This window comes from Lepidothrix coronata, unplaced genomic scaffold, assembly GCF_001604755.1.
Source record: "Lepidothrix coronata isolate B3197 unplaced genomic scaffold, Lepidothrix_coronata-1.0 Scaffold352, whole genome shotgun sequence".
Taxonomy (NCBI): Eukaryota; Metazoa; Chordata; class Aves; order Passeriformes; family Pipridae; genus Lepidothrix; species Lepidothrix coronata.
The window spans coordinates 99,707-113,681 of NW_016690532.1; the positions used below are offsets into that span (position 1 = coordinate 99,707).

The 13,975-nt window shown below is 70.6% G+C and overlaps 3 protein-coding genes across 5 annotated transcripts in view; 1 reads left to right on the forward strand and 2 right to left on the reverse strand.

Annotated features, from left to right (window-relative positions):
* Window positions 1–1,709, reverse strand: part of CDK2 (cyclin dependent kinase 2) — a 4,246-nt gene extending 2,537 nt beyond the window's left edge. Inside the window, exons 1-5 of the mRNA XM_017838680.1 lie at window positions 1,527–1,709; window positions 1,381–1,458; window positions 1,001–1,121; window positions 559–729; window positions 384–485 (exon numbers count right to left, since the gene is read on the reverse strand). Coding sequence (XP_017694169.1) covers window positions 384–485; window positions 559–729; window positions 1,001–1,121; window positions 1,381–1,458; window positions 1,527–1,642 — 588 coding nt within the window. The 5' untranslated portion in view covers window positions 1,643–1,709. The remainder of the gene's footprint in view (window positions 1–383; window positions 486–558; window positions 730–1,000; window positions 1,122–1,380; window positions 1,459–1,526) is intronic.
* A 1,393-nt stretch (window positions 1,710–3,102) lies between these two features.
* PMEL (premelanosome protein) lies at window positions 3,103–7,353 on the forward strand. The gene is made up of 12 exons (XM_017838653.1): window positions 3,103–3,209; window positions 3,980–4,099; window positions 4,176–4,322; window positions 4,400–4,531; window positions 4,610–4,771; window positions 4,904–5,299; window positions 5,379–5,633; window positions 5,730–6,167; window positions 6,242–6,335; window positions 6,420–6,622; window positions 6,698–6,785; window positions 7,194–7,353. The coding sequence occupies exons 1-12, from the start codon at window positions 3,146–3,148 to the stop codon at window positions 7,351–7,353; spliced, it is 2,259 nt and encodes a 752-aa protein (XP_017694142.1). The 5' UTR covers window positions 3,103–3,145.
* Window positions 7,354–7,626: 273 nt separating this feature from the next.
* The window catches only part of DGKA (diacylglycerol kinase alpha), an 8,277-nt gene continuing 1,928 nt past the window's right edge, over window positions 7,627–13,975 (reverse strand). Inside the window, exons 2-24 of one of the 3 annotated variants that reach the window (XM_017838664.1) lie at window positions 13,329–13,414; window positions 12,938–13,014; window positions 12,748–12,856; window positions 12,585–12,665; window positions 12,447–12,496; window positions 12,199–12,273; window positions 11,994–12,113; window positions 11,806–11,923; window positions 11,422–11,510; window positions 11,003–11,122; window positions 10,682–10,780; window positions 10,505–10,594; window positions 10,315–10,388; window positions 9,992–10,066; window positions 9,828–9,913; window positions 9,662–9,751; window positions 9,421–9,581; window positions 9,276–9,340; window positions 8,995–9,085; window positions 8,748–8,922; window positions 8,160–8,280; window positions 8,022–8,082; window positions 7,627–7,925 (exon numbers count right to left, since the gene is read on the reverse strand). In XM_017838664.1, coding sequence (XP_017694153.1) covers window positions 7,827–7,925; window positions 8,022–8,082; window positions 8,160–8,280; window positions 8,748–8,922; window positions 8,995–9,085; window positions 9,276–9,340; window positions 9,421–9,581; window positions 9,662–9,751; window positions 9,828–9,913; window positions 9,992–10,066; window positions 10,315–10,388; window positions 10,505–10,594; window positions 10,682–10,780; window positions 11,003–11,122; window positions 11,422–11,510; window positions 11,806–11,923; window positions 11,994–12,113; window positions 12,199–12,273; window positions 12,447–12,496; window positions 12,585–12,665; window positions 12,748–12,856; window positions 12,938–13,014; window positions 13,329–13,398 — 2,196 coding nt within the window. In that variant the 5' untranslated portion in view covers window positions 13,399–13,414 and the 3' untranslated portion in view covers window positions 7,627–7,826. Of the gene's footprint in view, window positions 7,926–8,021; window positions 8,083–8,159; window positions 8,281–8,747; window positions 8,923–8,994; window positions 9,086–9,275; window positions 9,341–9,420; window positions 9,582–9,661; window positions 9,752–9,827; window positions 9,914–9,991; window positions 10,067–10,314; window positions 10,389–10,504; window positions 10,595–10,681; window positions 10,781–11,002; window positions 11,123–11,421; window positions 11,511–11,805; window positions 11,924–11,993; window positions 12,114–12,198; window positions 12,274–12,446; window positions 12,497–12,584; window positions 12,666–12,747; window positions 12,857–12,937; window positions 13,015–13,328; window positions 13,446–13,975 lie in introns of all 3 variants that reach the window. The other 2 variants (XM_017838663.1, XM_017838665.1) reach the window with 2 other exon arrangements.

Here is a 13,975-nt window from a genome sequence, read left to right on the forward strand (position 1 = left end):
TGTCACACCAGGGGGGTCTGGGGACCCCCAGCACACACCCTGGGGAACCCCAGAGTCACTCTGGGTGGTCTGAGCACCCTGGGGAACCCCAGAGTCACTCTGGGTGGTCTGAGCACCCTGGGGACCCCAGAGTCACTTTGGGTGGTCTGAGCACCCTGGGGGACCCCAGAGTCACTTTGGGTGGTCTGAGCACCCTGGGGGACCCCAGTCACTCTGGGTGGCCTGAGCACATCCAGGGGATCTCAGCACCACCCTGGGGGAGGGGGTATGGGGGACCCCCAGGGCACACTCCCAGGGACCCCACCGTCATCCTGGGGGCTCTGAGCACGCTGGGGGGGCCCAGCATCAGCCTGGGGGGCTCTGGGGACCCCCGTGTCACCCACCATCTCAGCGAAGATGCAGCCCAGGCTCCAGATGTCCACGGCCGTCGAGTAGTACTTGCAGCCCAGCAGGATCTCGGGGGCTCGGTACCACAGGGTCACCACCTGCCACACCCGGGGGACGCCGTGAGCACCCCTGACCCCCCCCAGCACCCCCCAGACCCCCCCTGACGCCCACCTCGTGGGTGTAGGTGCGCACGGGCACCCCGAAGGCGCGGGCCAGCCCGAAGTCGGCCAGTTTGATGGCGCCGTCGGCGTTGATGAGCAGGTTCTGCGGTTTGAGGTCCCGGTGCAGCACCCGGTGAGCGTGGCAGAACGCCAGGCCCTGCAGCAGCTGGAACAGGTAACTCTGCGGGGCCGGGGGGGGGGTCAGCGTGGCCGGGACCCCTCCCCCAGGCTGCTCAGCCCCCCGGGACCCCCACTCGGGGTGAGCTGGGGTGTGCCCAGGGGTCCCCACATCCCCCAGGGTGACGATGGGATGTCCCAGGACGTGCCATGGGGCACTCCAGTGTCACCCGGGGGGGGTTTAGGGACCCCCTGGGCACATCCTGGGGGACACCAAGGGACCCCAGAGTCACCCTGGGGGGGTTTAGGGCCCCACAGCGTGGCCCCCCTCCCACCTTGATGAGGGGCAGCGCGATGCCGCTGAGGGACGAGGAGTCCATGAACTTCTTCAGGTCCTGGTGCAGGAACTCGAAGACCAGGTAGAGCTTGTTCTCCGTGTGGATCACGTCCAGGAGCCTGAGGGAGGGGTGGGCAGAGCCTGGGCCACAGGGCCCCCCCACAGCCCTGGGGGCTTGGCATGGCCACGGGGCTGTCACAGCCAGAGGCACGGGGGTCCCACGGCCTCAGCTCCCCATGGGGCCACCCCACAGCCACAGTTCCCTGTATCTCCCCACGGCCACGGGGGTCCCCATGGCCACGGCTCCCCACAGCCGGGGTCCCCTCACAGCCACGGGTCTTGACACGGTCACAGGGCTCCCCCCAGCCCCCCACTCACTTGACGATGTTGGGGTGGTTGAGCTCCTTGAGCAGGGAGATCTCCCGGATGGCCGTGCTGGGGACGCCCTCGGTCTCCCTGTGGGAAGGGGGGGTGAGCCCCGGGACCCCCGAACCCCCCAGACCCCCCCGGGACCCCCCACTCACGTGTCCAGGCGGATCTTCTTGAGTGCCACCACCTCCCCCGTCACCTTGTTCCGGGCCTTGTACACGACGCCGTAGGTGCCCTCCCCGATCTTCTCCACTTTCTGGAAGTTCTCCATGGGGGGGTCGCGGGAGGGGCGGCCCGGGGGGGACCCGCGGGGGGGGTAAAGGAGGGTCTAGGGGAGGGAGGGGGTGTCCCGGTCCTGGAGGAACCGGGAAAACACCGGGGGGGGAACAGGAAGAGGGTGGAGGGGAGGGGGTATGGGGGTGGTCCCAGGTGGGTGTCACCGGAGGGGGGGTGTGCCGGAGGATGTCCCGGGGGTGGGGGTGTCCCGGCGCTGGGGGGATGTCCCGGGGGAGTGCCGGGGGTGTCCTGGGGGTCGCGGCGTCCCGGGGGGGTGCCGGGGGTGGGGGGTCCCGGGGAGGTCCCTGGGGGTCGCGGGTTCCCGAGCGCGGCCGCCGTGTCACCCCCGCGCGCGCGCGACAATTGTCGGGGAGGCCCCGCCCCCCGCCCTTCCCGCCTTCCGCCGGCCACGCCCCCCACGCAGCCCCATTGGTCGGGCCCGCGTGACGTCACCGCCGACGCGGGAGATCCCTTAAAGCGATACCGACCCGGAGGGAGCGCGCGGGGGGCGGTCCGGGAGCGGGATTGGGATCAGGAGTGGGACCGTGACAGTGGCCGGGATCGAGACCGGGATCGGGACCGCGCAGGCTCCTGCCGGGACCCCCGGCCGGGAGCCCGCAGGGTCACGAGTGGGCTCCCCGCGACCACCACCAGGGATTGGGTCCCCCGACACCGAACGGGGTCCCGGAGACCCCCTGGGTTCCGGGCGGGGCCGATCACCGGAGGAAACCCGTGCCAGGCTCAGAATCACCCCCACGGGCGGGGGTGGCAGCAGTTTGTGTGGGTGGGGGGACACGGGGCAGCAGCACCGGGCGGGGGGTCACGGGGCTCTCCGGGGTCTGTCCCGCACACGCGGCCCCGCGGGCACGGTCCCGCACGAGCAGTCACACCAAGCACACGGACCCCTCCGGGCGCGAGTGGGACCCCCCTGGGGTGCGAGTCCCGGGTGGGCGCTGGAAACACCCCCAGCAGAAAAGGTCGGGGTCCCTCCGTGTCAGTGGGATGGGGGTCCCCTCGTGGGTGTCAGATTAGGGGTCCCCCCGCCTGTGCAGAGTGGGGGTCTTCCCATGTCGGTGGGATGGGGGACCCCTCTGTGTGTGTCAGATCGGGGGTCTCCCCACGTGTGCCCCCCACCCTGCACACCAGGGCCCCCCTAAGTTGGGTGGGTGGAGGGTCCCCGTGGACCCCAAATCCACGTCCCTGGGGCCACCAGGTGCTGAGAGCAGGGGGGCAGCACCTCCAAACCCCCTCCCCGGGCTGGGGGGTCTCTGTGTCCCCCCACGCTCCCTCCCCCCCGGAGAAGGGCCAGAGCGTGTGACCGGGGCCGCACACACATGGACACACGTGTCCCCACGCAGCACACGGGGAGGGGCTGGGACCCCCCCTTTTTTGGGGTGGGATTATGCAAATGAGAGCCCCTTCAAATCCCCCCGTTCCCGACCCCTTCGCCTCTACCCCGGCGGTGCCCGAGCGTGGGGGGAGACGACACGGAAGGACCATGTGGGTGCTGCGGGTGATCGTGGTCCTGGGGACCCTCCTGGCCTTGGCTGCAGCTCAGCGTCGTAAGTGTGGGTTTGGGGGGGTCTGGGGAGCACCCAGAGCCCGACACGGGACCATCCCGGCACTCTGAGGGCTACAGGGGGCACCGAAGGGAGCAGAACCCCCCGGAGCCAAATCCTGATTACACCCCAATTATCTCCCCTTGGGGGCCGTGGGGAGCTAGTTTTGGGGTCCTCGTCCTTCTCCAAGATGTAGGGGGGACCTCCAGCCCTTCGGGAGCGGGGTGGGACAGGGTGGTCCCCATCCCTCCGTAAATGGGGGACACACAATGCCGTGCTGCCCAAAAAATGGGGGCCCCCTTTGTCTGTGAGGGGAATCCAGCAGCCCCTGCGAGTGGGGGGACATGGGGGGACTCTTTGGACCCTTGAGAGTGGGGGACATGGGGGACCTGGCAGACCCCTGACAGTGGGGCCATGGGGGGTCCTTAAGCCCCCTACAAATGGGGTCATACGGGGAGACCTGGCAGACCGAAAGTGGGGAGCAGGGGGGACCTGGCAGCCCCCCGGGAGTGGGGGGCTGTGAGGGGGGTGCCCACCCCACCCTGCCCGGGGCTGCCGGCGCCGGCTCAGCTGAGCGTCACATGAAAGGGCTTTGGAGGCGGCGCCGGGCGCATGTGATGGGCTTTGCCCCGCGTGGGGCTTGGCCCGAGCCCCGTCACATGGCCCGGGGTCCCCGAGGACACCCCACCGAGGGGGCAGCACGTCCCGGGGGCCTCCCCGGTGGGCCGGGGTGCTGGGCTGGGGTCTGGGTGCCGCAATGCCCTCGTCCCCAGGAGCCGGTGGCCGGAGCCGTGACCGGAGCCGGGCCTGGAGCGGGCGGCCGGCGGCGTTCCGGAGCTGGGACGCGGAGCTGTACCGGCCGTGGCAGGAGGGGATGCGCGACTGCTGGCGAGGTGGGTGCCCTGGGGGGGCCGGGGGGCCGCGGGGGTCTCGGCGTGTCCCTGAGCCCCCCATCCCTGTGCCGGGCAGGCGGCGACGTCACCTTCGACATCAGCAACGACGCTCCCACCATGGCGGGCGCCGACGCCACGTTCTCCATCGCCCTGCGCTTCCCCGGCACCCAGGCGGTGCTGCCCGACGGCCGCGTCGTCTGGAGCCAGAACTGCACCGTCAACGGTCAGCGGCCACCCCAAACCCCCCACCCCTGGCCCCGGGACCCCCACCCTGCGCCCCTCACCCTCTGCTCCCCGCAGGCACCCGCGTGGCCCGGGGCGATCCCGTCTTTCCAGAGCAGCCGGACGAGGATGTGGACGGCGTCTTCCCCGACGGGCAGCCCTTCCCCAGGGGCAAGCGGGGCAAATTCGTCTACGTCTGGTGGACGTGGGGTGAGGCCCCGACCCCAGCCCCCTCCCCAGGATCTGGGAAGCCCTGAGCCGGTGCTGACCCCCGTCCCCACCCCACAGGGCGCTACTGGCAGGTGGTGGATGGGGCGGCGTCGCGGCTCACGGTGGGCACGGCCGGGGTCCCCCTCGGCTCCTACACCATGGAGGTCGTTGTCTACCATTACCGTGGCCGTCAGAAGTTCATCCCCATCGGCCGTGCCAGCACTCAGTTCAGCATCACTGGTGGGTGCTGGGTTGCGGGTGTGGAGTTGTGGGTGCCAGGGCGGTGGGTGTCGGGGTGACGGGTACCAGGGCGGTGGGACAAGAACCAGTGATGGTGACGGCCCCACCGACAGCCCCCCGTGTCCCCCCCAGACCAGGTTCCCTTCGCGGTGGACGTGAAGCAGGTGCAGGACGTGGCGGCGGGCGACGGGCGCTTCGTGCGGAACCGCGCCGTGGCCTTCACCGTGCGGCTGCACGACCCCAGCCGGTACCTGCGCGACGCCGACGTCGCCTACTCCTGGGACTTCGGGGACCAGAGCGGGACCCTCATCTCGCGCAGCCCCACCGTCACCCACACCTACCTGGAGGCCGGGTCCTTCAACGCCCGCCTGACCCTGCAGGCCGCCATCCCCCTCAGCCCCTGCGGCACCTCCGCCGCCCCCATCGTGAACCCCACCACGGGCCCCCCGCCCTCGGCGCGCCCCACGCCCACCCAGCCCGCGGGCACCACGCCGGGCGGGCAGGGCACCACCGGGGCGCCCAGCACCGGTAAGGGAGCACGGCGGGTCTGGGGGTCCCACGGGCGTTCCCCAACAGGACTGACCCCCAGCCCTTGCTCTGCCCGCAGCTCCCACAGCCCCCATCGAGCCGGCGGAGCCCACGGGGGGATCGGCGGCTGAGCCCTCGGACCCCACTGGCACCGAGCCCTCGGACCCCGCTGGCACCGAGCCCGCCCTCCTGGCGCTCAGCACCGCCGTGAGCGGCACCGGGACCGGCTCTCCCGCCGTGTCCGGGGCTCCCCTGCTCCCCACCTCGGTGGCCCCGGCAGGGGACACACTGGTCACGGTGGCCCCCGCGCCCTCGGAGGGAACGGTGGCTGCAGGTGGGTGCTGCCCTGGGCAGGGGGTGGCAGGACGTGTCTGGGGGGTTCCCCAGGGCTCGGTGTCCCCTCGGCCTTTCCCAGCCCCTTCTCCTGCAGATGCAGAGACAGACGGAGCCACGGATGGTGCCACAGCTGGTGCCACAGCTGGACCTGCAGCTGAAGCCACAGTAGGAGCCACAGCAGGAGCCACAGCTGGAGTCACAGTTGATGCCACAGCTGGAGCCACAGTTGTAGTCACGGTTGATGCCACAGTTGAAGAAACAGTTGATGCCACAGCCGAAGTCACAGTTGATGCAACAGCTGGAGCCACAGCTGGAGCCACAGCTGATGCCACAGCTGGAGCAACAGTGGGAGCAACCGTGGGAGCCACGGCTGTATCCCTTGCTGCTGCCACGGCTGGAGCCAGCACCAGAGCCAGCACCGGAGCCACCGCCGCGCCGCTGGTGCTGGTGAAGCGCCAGGCACCGGCCGCAGACTCCACCGGCTGCATCCTGTACCGCTACGGCACCTTCTCCACACAGCTCGACATTGTCCGTGAGTGCCGGGCCGGGGGCTCGGGGGGGCTCCGGGCGGGGGCAGCTGAGCCCACCCTGCCCCCTTGATTGCAGAGGGCATCGAGAGCGTGGCCATCGTGCAGGTGGTGCCGGTGGTGCCCGAGGGCAGCGGGAGCAGCGTGGAGCTGACGGTGACCTGCGAGGGGAGGTGAGCACGGGGAGGGGGACGGGGGCGGGACCCCGCGCTGGGGCGGGGGGTCCACACCGGCTGAGCCCCCCCGTCCCCCCGCAGCCTCCCCCAGGAGGTGTGCACGGTGGTGGCCGACCCCGAGTGCCAGACGGCGCAGACGGAGACGTGCTCGGCCGTGGCACCCGCGCCCGGCTGCCAACTCGTGCTGCGCCAGGACTTCAACCAGTCCGGCCTCTACTGCCTCAACGTGTCCCTGGCCAACGGCAACGGCCTGGCCGTGGCCAGCACCCGCGTGGCCGTCGGAGGTGGGAGCGGGACGGGGGGCCCTGGGGGTGGGGGGTCCCGGGGGGCCGCGGGTGCTGAGCTGTCCCTGCCCGCAGGCGCTGCCCCGGCCTCGGGAAGCCCCACGATTTTTGTGGGGCTGGTGCTCGTCGCTGCTGCCCTGGGCACGGCCGCCTACACCTACAGGTCAGGGGGACATCGGGGGGACACATGGCGGGGGACACACAGACCGTGGGGCAGGGGGCTCTGTGGGATGGGGGGACACTGGGGGGAGACACCATGTGGGGTGGGGGGCTCTGTGGGGCGGGGGGAACGCTTGGGGACACACACACACCATGGGGTGGAGGGCACCAGGGAGTGGGGTGGACACACACAGTGGGGTGGGGGGCCCTGTGGGGTGAGGGGGACACGGGGGACACACACACACAGTGGGGTGGGGGGTCCTGTGGGGTGAGGGGGACACACACACACACACTGTGGGGTGGGGGGCACACTGGGGATGGACACACACACTGGGAGGGGGGGGCACCCCGGCACAACCTGGGCCCCCCTCCACGGCCCCCCCCAACACTGACCCCCTCCGTGCCCCCCCAGACGAGTCAAGTACACCCCCCTGCTGGCCATGGCCCCCCCGACCCCCCGGCCCCGGGGGTGGCTGCCCCCCGGCCCCGCCCTCCGCCTGCTGCTGCACCGGGCCTTCGGGGGGGCTCCGAGCGGCGAGAGCAGCCCCCTCCTCCGCGGGAACACCGTCTAGGGACCCCCCCCGCCCCGCGCCGCCCCTGCCTGGCCCGAGCCCCAGACCCGGGGGGGCCGCGGGCCGTGGGGGGGTCGCGTGGCCTCGGTGCCACCAAGATTAAAGGCTCATCTGCGCCGGTGCCTCCGCCTGGTTGTGTGTCTGGGGGGTCTGGGGGGGTCCCGGGGGGCACAACCAGCACCAGTGCTTATCACAACACCAGCTTTATTCCTGCAACAGGCACTTGGAACTGGGGGGGGAATAAATAGCGGGGGGGCCAGGCGGGGGGGGGCTCTGGCCACTGTGCTGCACCCTGGGGGGCTTCGTGCAGCCCCCCCTGCTCCCCCCTGCCCCCCCAGGCTCTGAGCACCCCTGGGTGCAGGGGAGGGGCACGGCCCCCCTGCTCCTGCTGGGGAGGGGGGGTAGGCAGGGTTGGCCTGTGTTCCCTGCCCGGGCACAGCTCGGGGGGGCTCCCCCAGCCCCCCCCGGCCCCCTCAGGCCTCGAGGGAGCCCCTCTTGGTGCCGAAGACGCCGCAGGAACGGGACGTGGCAGCCATGAGCATGGGCACCTGGTTCTTGTGGGTGATCCTGATCTGCAAGACAGAGGCTGGGGTGGGGGGCTGGGGGGGCTCCCCACGCTCGGGGGTCCCTGGGGGGCTCACTGAAGATGGGGGGGGGTGTTCATGTACCGTGCAGGGCGGCTGCATCCAGGGCTCCCCATCGACCTGCATAGGCAGGGCCTTCAGTGTCCTGCAAACCCCCCCAGGTCAGTCACTGCGGGGCCTGAGCCCCCCCAGACCCCCCAGAGCCCCCCGGGCCCCCCTCACCTCAGGGTGAGCTCGGAGCAGGTCGCCAGGCGAGTCCCCGCGCTCTTCAGCCCGGTGTAGATCTGCCCCATCTCCAGAACCCCCTCCAGCCCCACCACCTCCAGCCGCCCGTCACCCAGGTCTGGGGGGCACGGGGTGGCAGGGCAATGGGGGCAGATCTTTGGCATCCCCTTCCCTATGATGTCCTTGCCCCCATTCCCGTGGCATCCTCATTCCCATCCCCACGATGTCCTTGTGGTGTCCCCACCCCCTGTCCCCATCCTCATACCCGTGACATCCCTGTGCCCATCCCTGTGGGGTCCCATCCCCATATCATCCCCATCCCCATGGCATCCCATCCTCATCCCCATCACATCCCTGTCCCCATCCCTGTAGTGTCCCATCCCCTGTCCCCATCCCTGTCTCTGTCCTCACCCCCATATCGTCCCCATCCCCATGGCATCCCTGTCCTGGTCCCTGTGGTGTCCCATCCCTGTCCCTGTCCCCATCCCTATCTCTGTCCTCATCCCTCACCTGTCCCCGTGGTGTCCCCATCCCCCTGTCCCCGTGGTGTCCCCCCCAGCTCTGGGCAGGGGTCTCCCCACCCACCCTGCACGCAGCTCCGGAGGGTCTCGCTGTCGGTGACGTTGGGGGGCTGTGCCGCCCTGGGCCCCCTCGCCCGCCGGGTCTCGCCCCACAGGTTGGACCCCCCGTGGGTGCTGGGGATGTTGAGCACTGCCAGCCCCTCCAGGGACCCCCCCAGCTCCAGGGGGGTCCCGCCGACCTGGGGGGGGGCAGGTCAGGCCGGGCAGAGCCCCCCAACTCCCCCCCACCCCGGGGCAGGGACCCCTCCCACCTCCACACTCAGGTGCTCCTTGAGCCTCTTGCAGGTGGAGAAAAGGGTCTCTGAGGTGGCGAATTCCAGGTACCAGAGCTTGTTCTTCATCCTGGGAGGGCAGGGATGGGGACGGGGATGGGGACAGGGATGGGGACACCAGGGGGATGGGGACAGGGACACCGTGGGGGACATCACGGGGACATGATGGGGATAAGGATACCACAGGGATGGGGATGCCAAGGGAACAGGGATGGAGACACCACAGGGACACGGGGGGAGTGGCTCTGTCCCCCCCCCACCTGCTGTTGAACTTCTCCGGGTGCTTTTCCCGCATGACGTGGAACCGGTGGGCGATGGAGGCGTCCTGGGGGGCCCGGGGGGGACAGTGAGGGCCTGGGGGGGACACACAGCCCCCCCCCGGTGGCCACCCCCCTCCCCACGCACCACCCCGACGGAGAAGTAGTTGTTGATGATGCCCTGGGGCACCGGGTCCCCCTCGGCCGCCGGGTCCTGGGGCAGCACCTCCAGCCCCCACCGGTCCATCTGCACCACGGTGCTGCTCTTCAGCTCCCACAGGATCCTGCCCAGGTCCTGCCCCGCGTACCCTGCGGCGGGGGGGTGTGTGGGATGGGGGGAGAGGGGCTGGGGGCACGGGGGTGTCCCCGGGCTGCCCTGCCCCTCTCACCTCCCCCCCAGCGCAGGCAGCGGGCCAGGTCGTTCCCGGTGCCCAGGGGCAGGACGGCCACGGGCGGCCGGCGGGGCAGGTTGGCTTTGTCTGCAAGGAAAGAGGGGTGAGGAGGGGCCTGGGGGCCGGGGGGGGCAGCGCCCAGCGAGGGGGGGGCAGCACCCACCGATGGCATCCAGGATCCAGCCCACGGTGCCGTCCCCCCCGCACACCAGGACACGAAAATCCGGCACGTCCCGGAAGAAATCCAGCCTGGGAGGGAGGGGGGTCAGGGCTGGGTTGGGCCCCCCCGGGCACCCCAGTGCCCCCCCCGTCCCCATCCCCACTCACCCGGGCATGGGGCCTCCCTTCTGCAGGTTGTAAACCTGCCGGGGGTTGAGCAGGTACTGGAACTTCCGGAGCACCCTGGGGGGACACGGGGAGCTGGGGGGCTTGGGGAGGACAGGGGGGCCTGGGGGGACCGGTGGCCACCCCCTCCCCACCATAATGAAATATGGTCTGGCCATCATCCTGGTTCCCACAAACCACCCCATCCCATCCCATCCCATCCCTTGTCCCCATCCCATCCCTTGTCCCCATCCCTGTCCCATCCCACCCCATCCCGGCCCCCCCCGGGTGCAGAGCAGCCCCAGGACCCTCCAGCCCCCCTTTACCTCTCCCCCTGTTTCCCTCCACTCTTGGGGTTGACGAAGACGAGGAGTGGGTGGGTGTCAGGGGGGGGACTGACCTGGGGGGAGAGGGGATGTCAGCCTGGCCCCAGGGGTGGGCAGACATGGAGGGGACTCGAGGGGGCCCATGGGGGTCCCGGGGGGGTCCCAGAGGCGCAGGAGGGTCGTGGCTCACCCGCAGTGCCTGCCCCTCAGGGGTGGTGAACACTTGGGGGGTGTCCTCCACCGGTGTCCCACCGTTGTCTCTCTGGCTGTCCTGCCTCTCCTGGGACCCCCACACCAGCTCAGGGGGGCCGGGTGGGGAGTGGGGGGCACATCCCTGCCCCAGGAGCACCCCCAGGACCCCACTCACCAGCAGGACGGGGTAGATGGAGGCAGGGGGCAGGACGTGGTCCCGCAGGACCCCACAGTCGCAGGCTGGGGGCACGAGGGGCTGGCACTCCTCATGGATCTGGGGACAGAGGGAGCAGGGGGGCCACGGGGACAGCGATGGGGACAGCAGGGGGACCATGGGGACAGGGACACCACAGGGATGGGGACACCACAGGGATGGGGACACCACAGGGATGGGGACACCACAGGGACAGCACGGGGAAGGGGCTGGCACTCCTCGTGGATCTGGGGACAGGGGGTCAGGGCGGCCGGGGGGGACTGGTGACCCCGGGACCCCCACCTTGCGGTGGCACCACACGCAGTGCAGCCCCGTCAGGCTCTGGAAGCTCCGGATCTTCTTCTGGCACTCCCTGCACTTGGCACCGTCACAGCCGCCCCTCACCCACACGTGGGCCTGGACCTGCAGGTGACCCCCCCAGGTCACCCCTGGGGTCACCCCACCCCACCCCACCCCACTGCCCGGGTCACCCCCTGGCAACCTCAGCACCCCCGGCCCCCTGGACGGACGGGCAGAAGGACAGAGGGACGGAGAGGTGGAGGGATGGGCAGAAGGGCAGGTGAAGGGACAGACAGGTGGACAGATGGACAGGCGGGTGGATGGATGAGTGGACGGATGGATGGATGGATGGGTGGATGGATGCCCAGGTGGGTGGGTGGGTGGATGCCCAGCCGGACAGGCGGACGGACAGGCGGACTCACCTCGGCCTCCCTGCGGTTCTTGGCGTAGGTGCTGATGCAGTTGTGGGGGGCCCGGCGGGCGCAGCGCTCGTGCACCGTGAACCGGCACACTGGGGGAACAGGGCTCGGAGCTGGCCCCCACTTCCACCCCCAGCCCAGCCCAGCCCCGTCCCCATCCCATCTGACACTGTCCCAGTCTCACCACATCCTGTCCCCTCACCCATCCCATTCCCATCCTGTCCTCACCCCTGTCCCATCCCATCCCTGTAGCCATCCTATCCCCACCCCATCCTCTCCCATCCCTGTCCCCGTCCCCTTCCTTCCTCTCCCCTCCCCTCCCATCCCATCCATCCCGTCCCATCACCTCCCCTCCCTCCCCTCCCCTCCCACCCCAGCCCTGCTCACGGCAGCAGCGCAGCCCCTGTTTCCGCAGCCCCACGAGCAGCCCCTCGCACACGTTGCAAAAGGCAGGACGTGAGAACTGCTTCAGGCGCCAGAGGTGCTGCCCATCGTCCTTCATGTCCTGGGGGCACACGGGGGGCACTCGGGGGGGGTCCCGGGCAGGGGGTCCCCCTCAGCCCCCCCAGACTCACCCCCTCGAGCCCCAGCAGCACCAGCAGCGGGATGTTGGTGACCCCCCCCCGCAGCCACTCGCCCAGGGACACCGTCCCGCTGCCGTCGTAGTCGATCTCCCGCATCATCTCCTGCAGGATCTGGGGGGGACACGGCGCTCAGAGGAGGGGCAGGGGGATGGGGGGTGTCCCCCCAAATCCACACAGCCCCCCCGGCCCTGCTCACCGGCTTCAGCTCCGTCACATCCCAGTCCAGGTACTGGGCCACCCTCATCATCTGGGTGATGATCCGATCCACCTCCTGGGGGGGAATGACAGCTGGGGGGGTCCCACAGCCCCCCGACATCCACAGACCCCCCTCACAGCCCCCCCAGTTCCCACAGCCCCTCAACAGCATCCCAATGCCCACAGCCCTCCCCCCCCTCAGTCCCCCCACAGCCCCCCCAGTCCCCCCAAAGCCCCCCCAGTGCTCACCGAGCTGTCCAGGACCCCGTTCCCGTCCTTGTCATACAGCTTGAAGGAGACTGTGGGGAGACAGCAGGTGAGGTGACCCCAAATCTGGACTCCCCTGTCCTTGGGGCCCCCCCAGACCCCCCAGGACCCCCCACTCACATTCCAGCTTGTCCTCGGGGCGTCCCCCCTCCAGCAGGGAGAAGTAGCAGGAGACGTCGCTCAAGGAGACGCAGTCGCTGCCTGTGGGGACGGACCCCGTGAGCCCCCCAGGGACCCCAAAACCCTCCCGGGCCCCCTGCCCTGCCCCCCGAGCCCCCCTCACCGTCCTGGCTCTGGAAGGAGGCGAAGAGGCGCCGGCAAAGCGGCTCCGGGACATCGTCGCTCTCCAGGTACCTCCGCAGGAACCGCGAGAACCCCTCGAGGTCGAGGCTCTGGGGGCACAGCCGGGTCGGGGGGGCTGGGGGGTGACCCCCCGACCCCCCCACACCCCACGGGGGTCCCCCAGGTCTCACCTTGCCCTGATGGGGCTGAGCCAGAGCCCCCCCAGTGCTGAAATCCTGCAGCACGTCCTGCACCCTCCGGCTGCTGTCTGAGGGCAGGGACACGCGTGTGCTCTGACATGTGTGTGCTGGGCACACGTGTGCCCTGACGTGGGAGAGGCCACACACGCGTGTGCCCTGACACGTCTGCACAGGGGAACACGCGTGTGCTGGCACACGGGAGAGGCCACACACACGTGCATGGCTGCTGAGGGCCACACACACACACACGTGCACACGCGTGTGGAGCCACTGCGTGTGCGTGTGCAGCTGCCCCTGGTGCGTGCACACGTGTGCAGAGCCCCCATACGTGCGCAGCCCCCCTCCCACGGGTGCACACACGCGTGTGCAGGGCCCCACTCACAGTCCAGGTACTTCTGCAGCTGCGCAAAGTCCGAGGGGCTCAGGGGGGCCCAGGGCTGGGTCTCCTCCATGGCTGCGACACGGGATCTGCACGGGATCACACAGGATCACATGGGATCTGCACAGGATCACATGGGATCTGCACGGGACCTCACAGGACCACACGGGATCTGCACAGGATCACACGCGGGTCCGTGATGGGGGTGGAAAAGGGGGGTCCCCGGGGGTGACCGTGCAGCCCCTGCCCGTGCACGGCCTCGCCCTGACACACGTGAGCTCCCTCGAACACGCCCGAACACGCCTGAACACGCGTGTGCGGCCCCAGCCGAGCTTTGACCCCCGCGGGCGGTGCCCGGCGGGACCGGGACCCGCCCAACCCCCGGGGGCACCGGAGGGAGCAGGGAACGGACCCCGGCACGGCCCGGGGGTCTCCCGGGGACAGGAGGTCCCCAGTACCGCCCAGTATGGCCTTGGCACCGCCCGGAACGGCCCCAGTACAGACCAGGACGGCCCGGGACTCCCCCGGTACCACCCGGTAGAACGCGGTACTGCCCCGTTAGCGCCCGGGACGGCCCCGGTACATCCCGGTGGCGCCCGGGACGGCCCCGGTACATCCCAGTGGCGCCCGGGACGGCCCCGGTACATCCC

Excerpts from the sequence above, each read along its gene's own strand:
- PMEL (XM_017838653.1), top strand. The coding sequence starts at position 3,146 with ATGTGGGTGCTGCGGGTGATCGTGGTCCTGGGGACCCTCCTGGCCTTG. Across the intron at positions 6,168-6,241 it reads CACACAGCTCGACATTGTCC|AGGGCATCGAGAGCGTGGCC; the intron begins GTGAGTGCCGGG and ends CCTTGATTGCAG. Across the intron at positions 6,623-6,697 it reads CACCCGCGTGGCCGTCGGAG|GCGCTGCCCCGGCCTCGGGA; the intron begins GTGGGAGCGGGA and ends CCCTGCCCGCAG.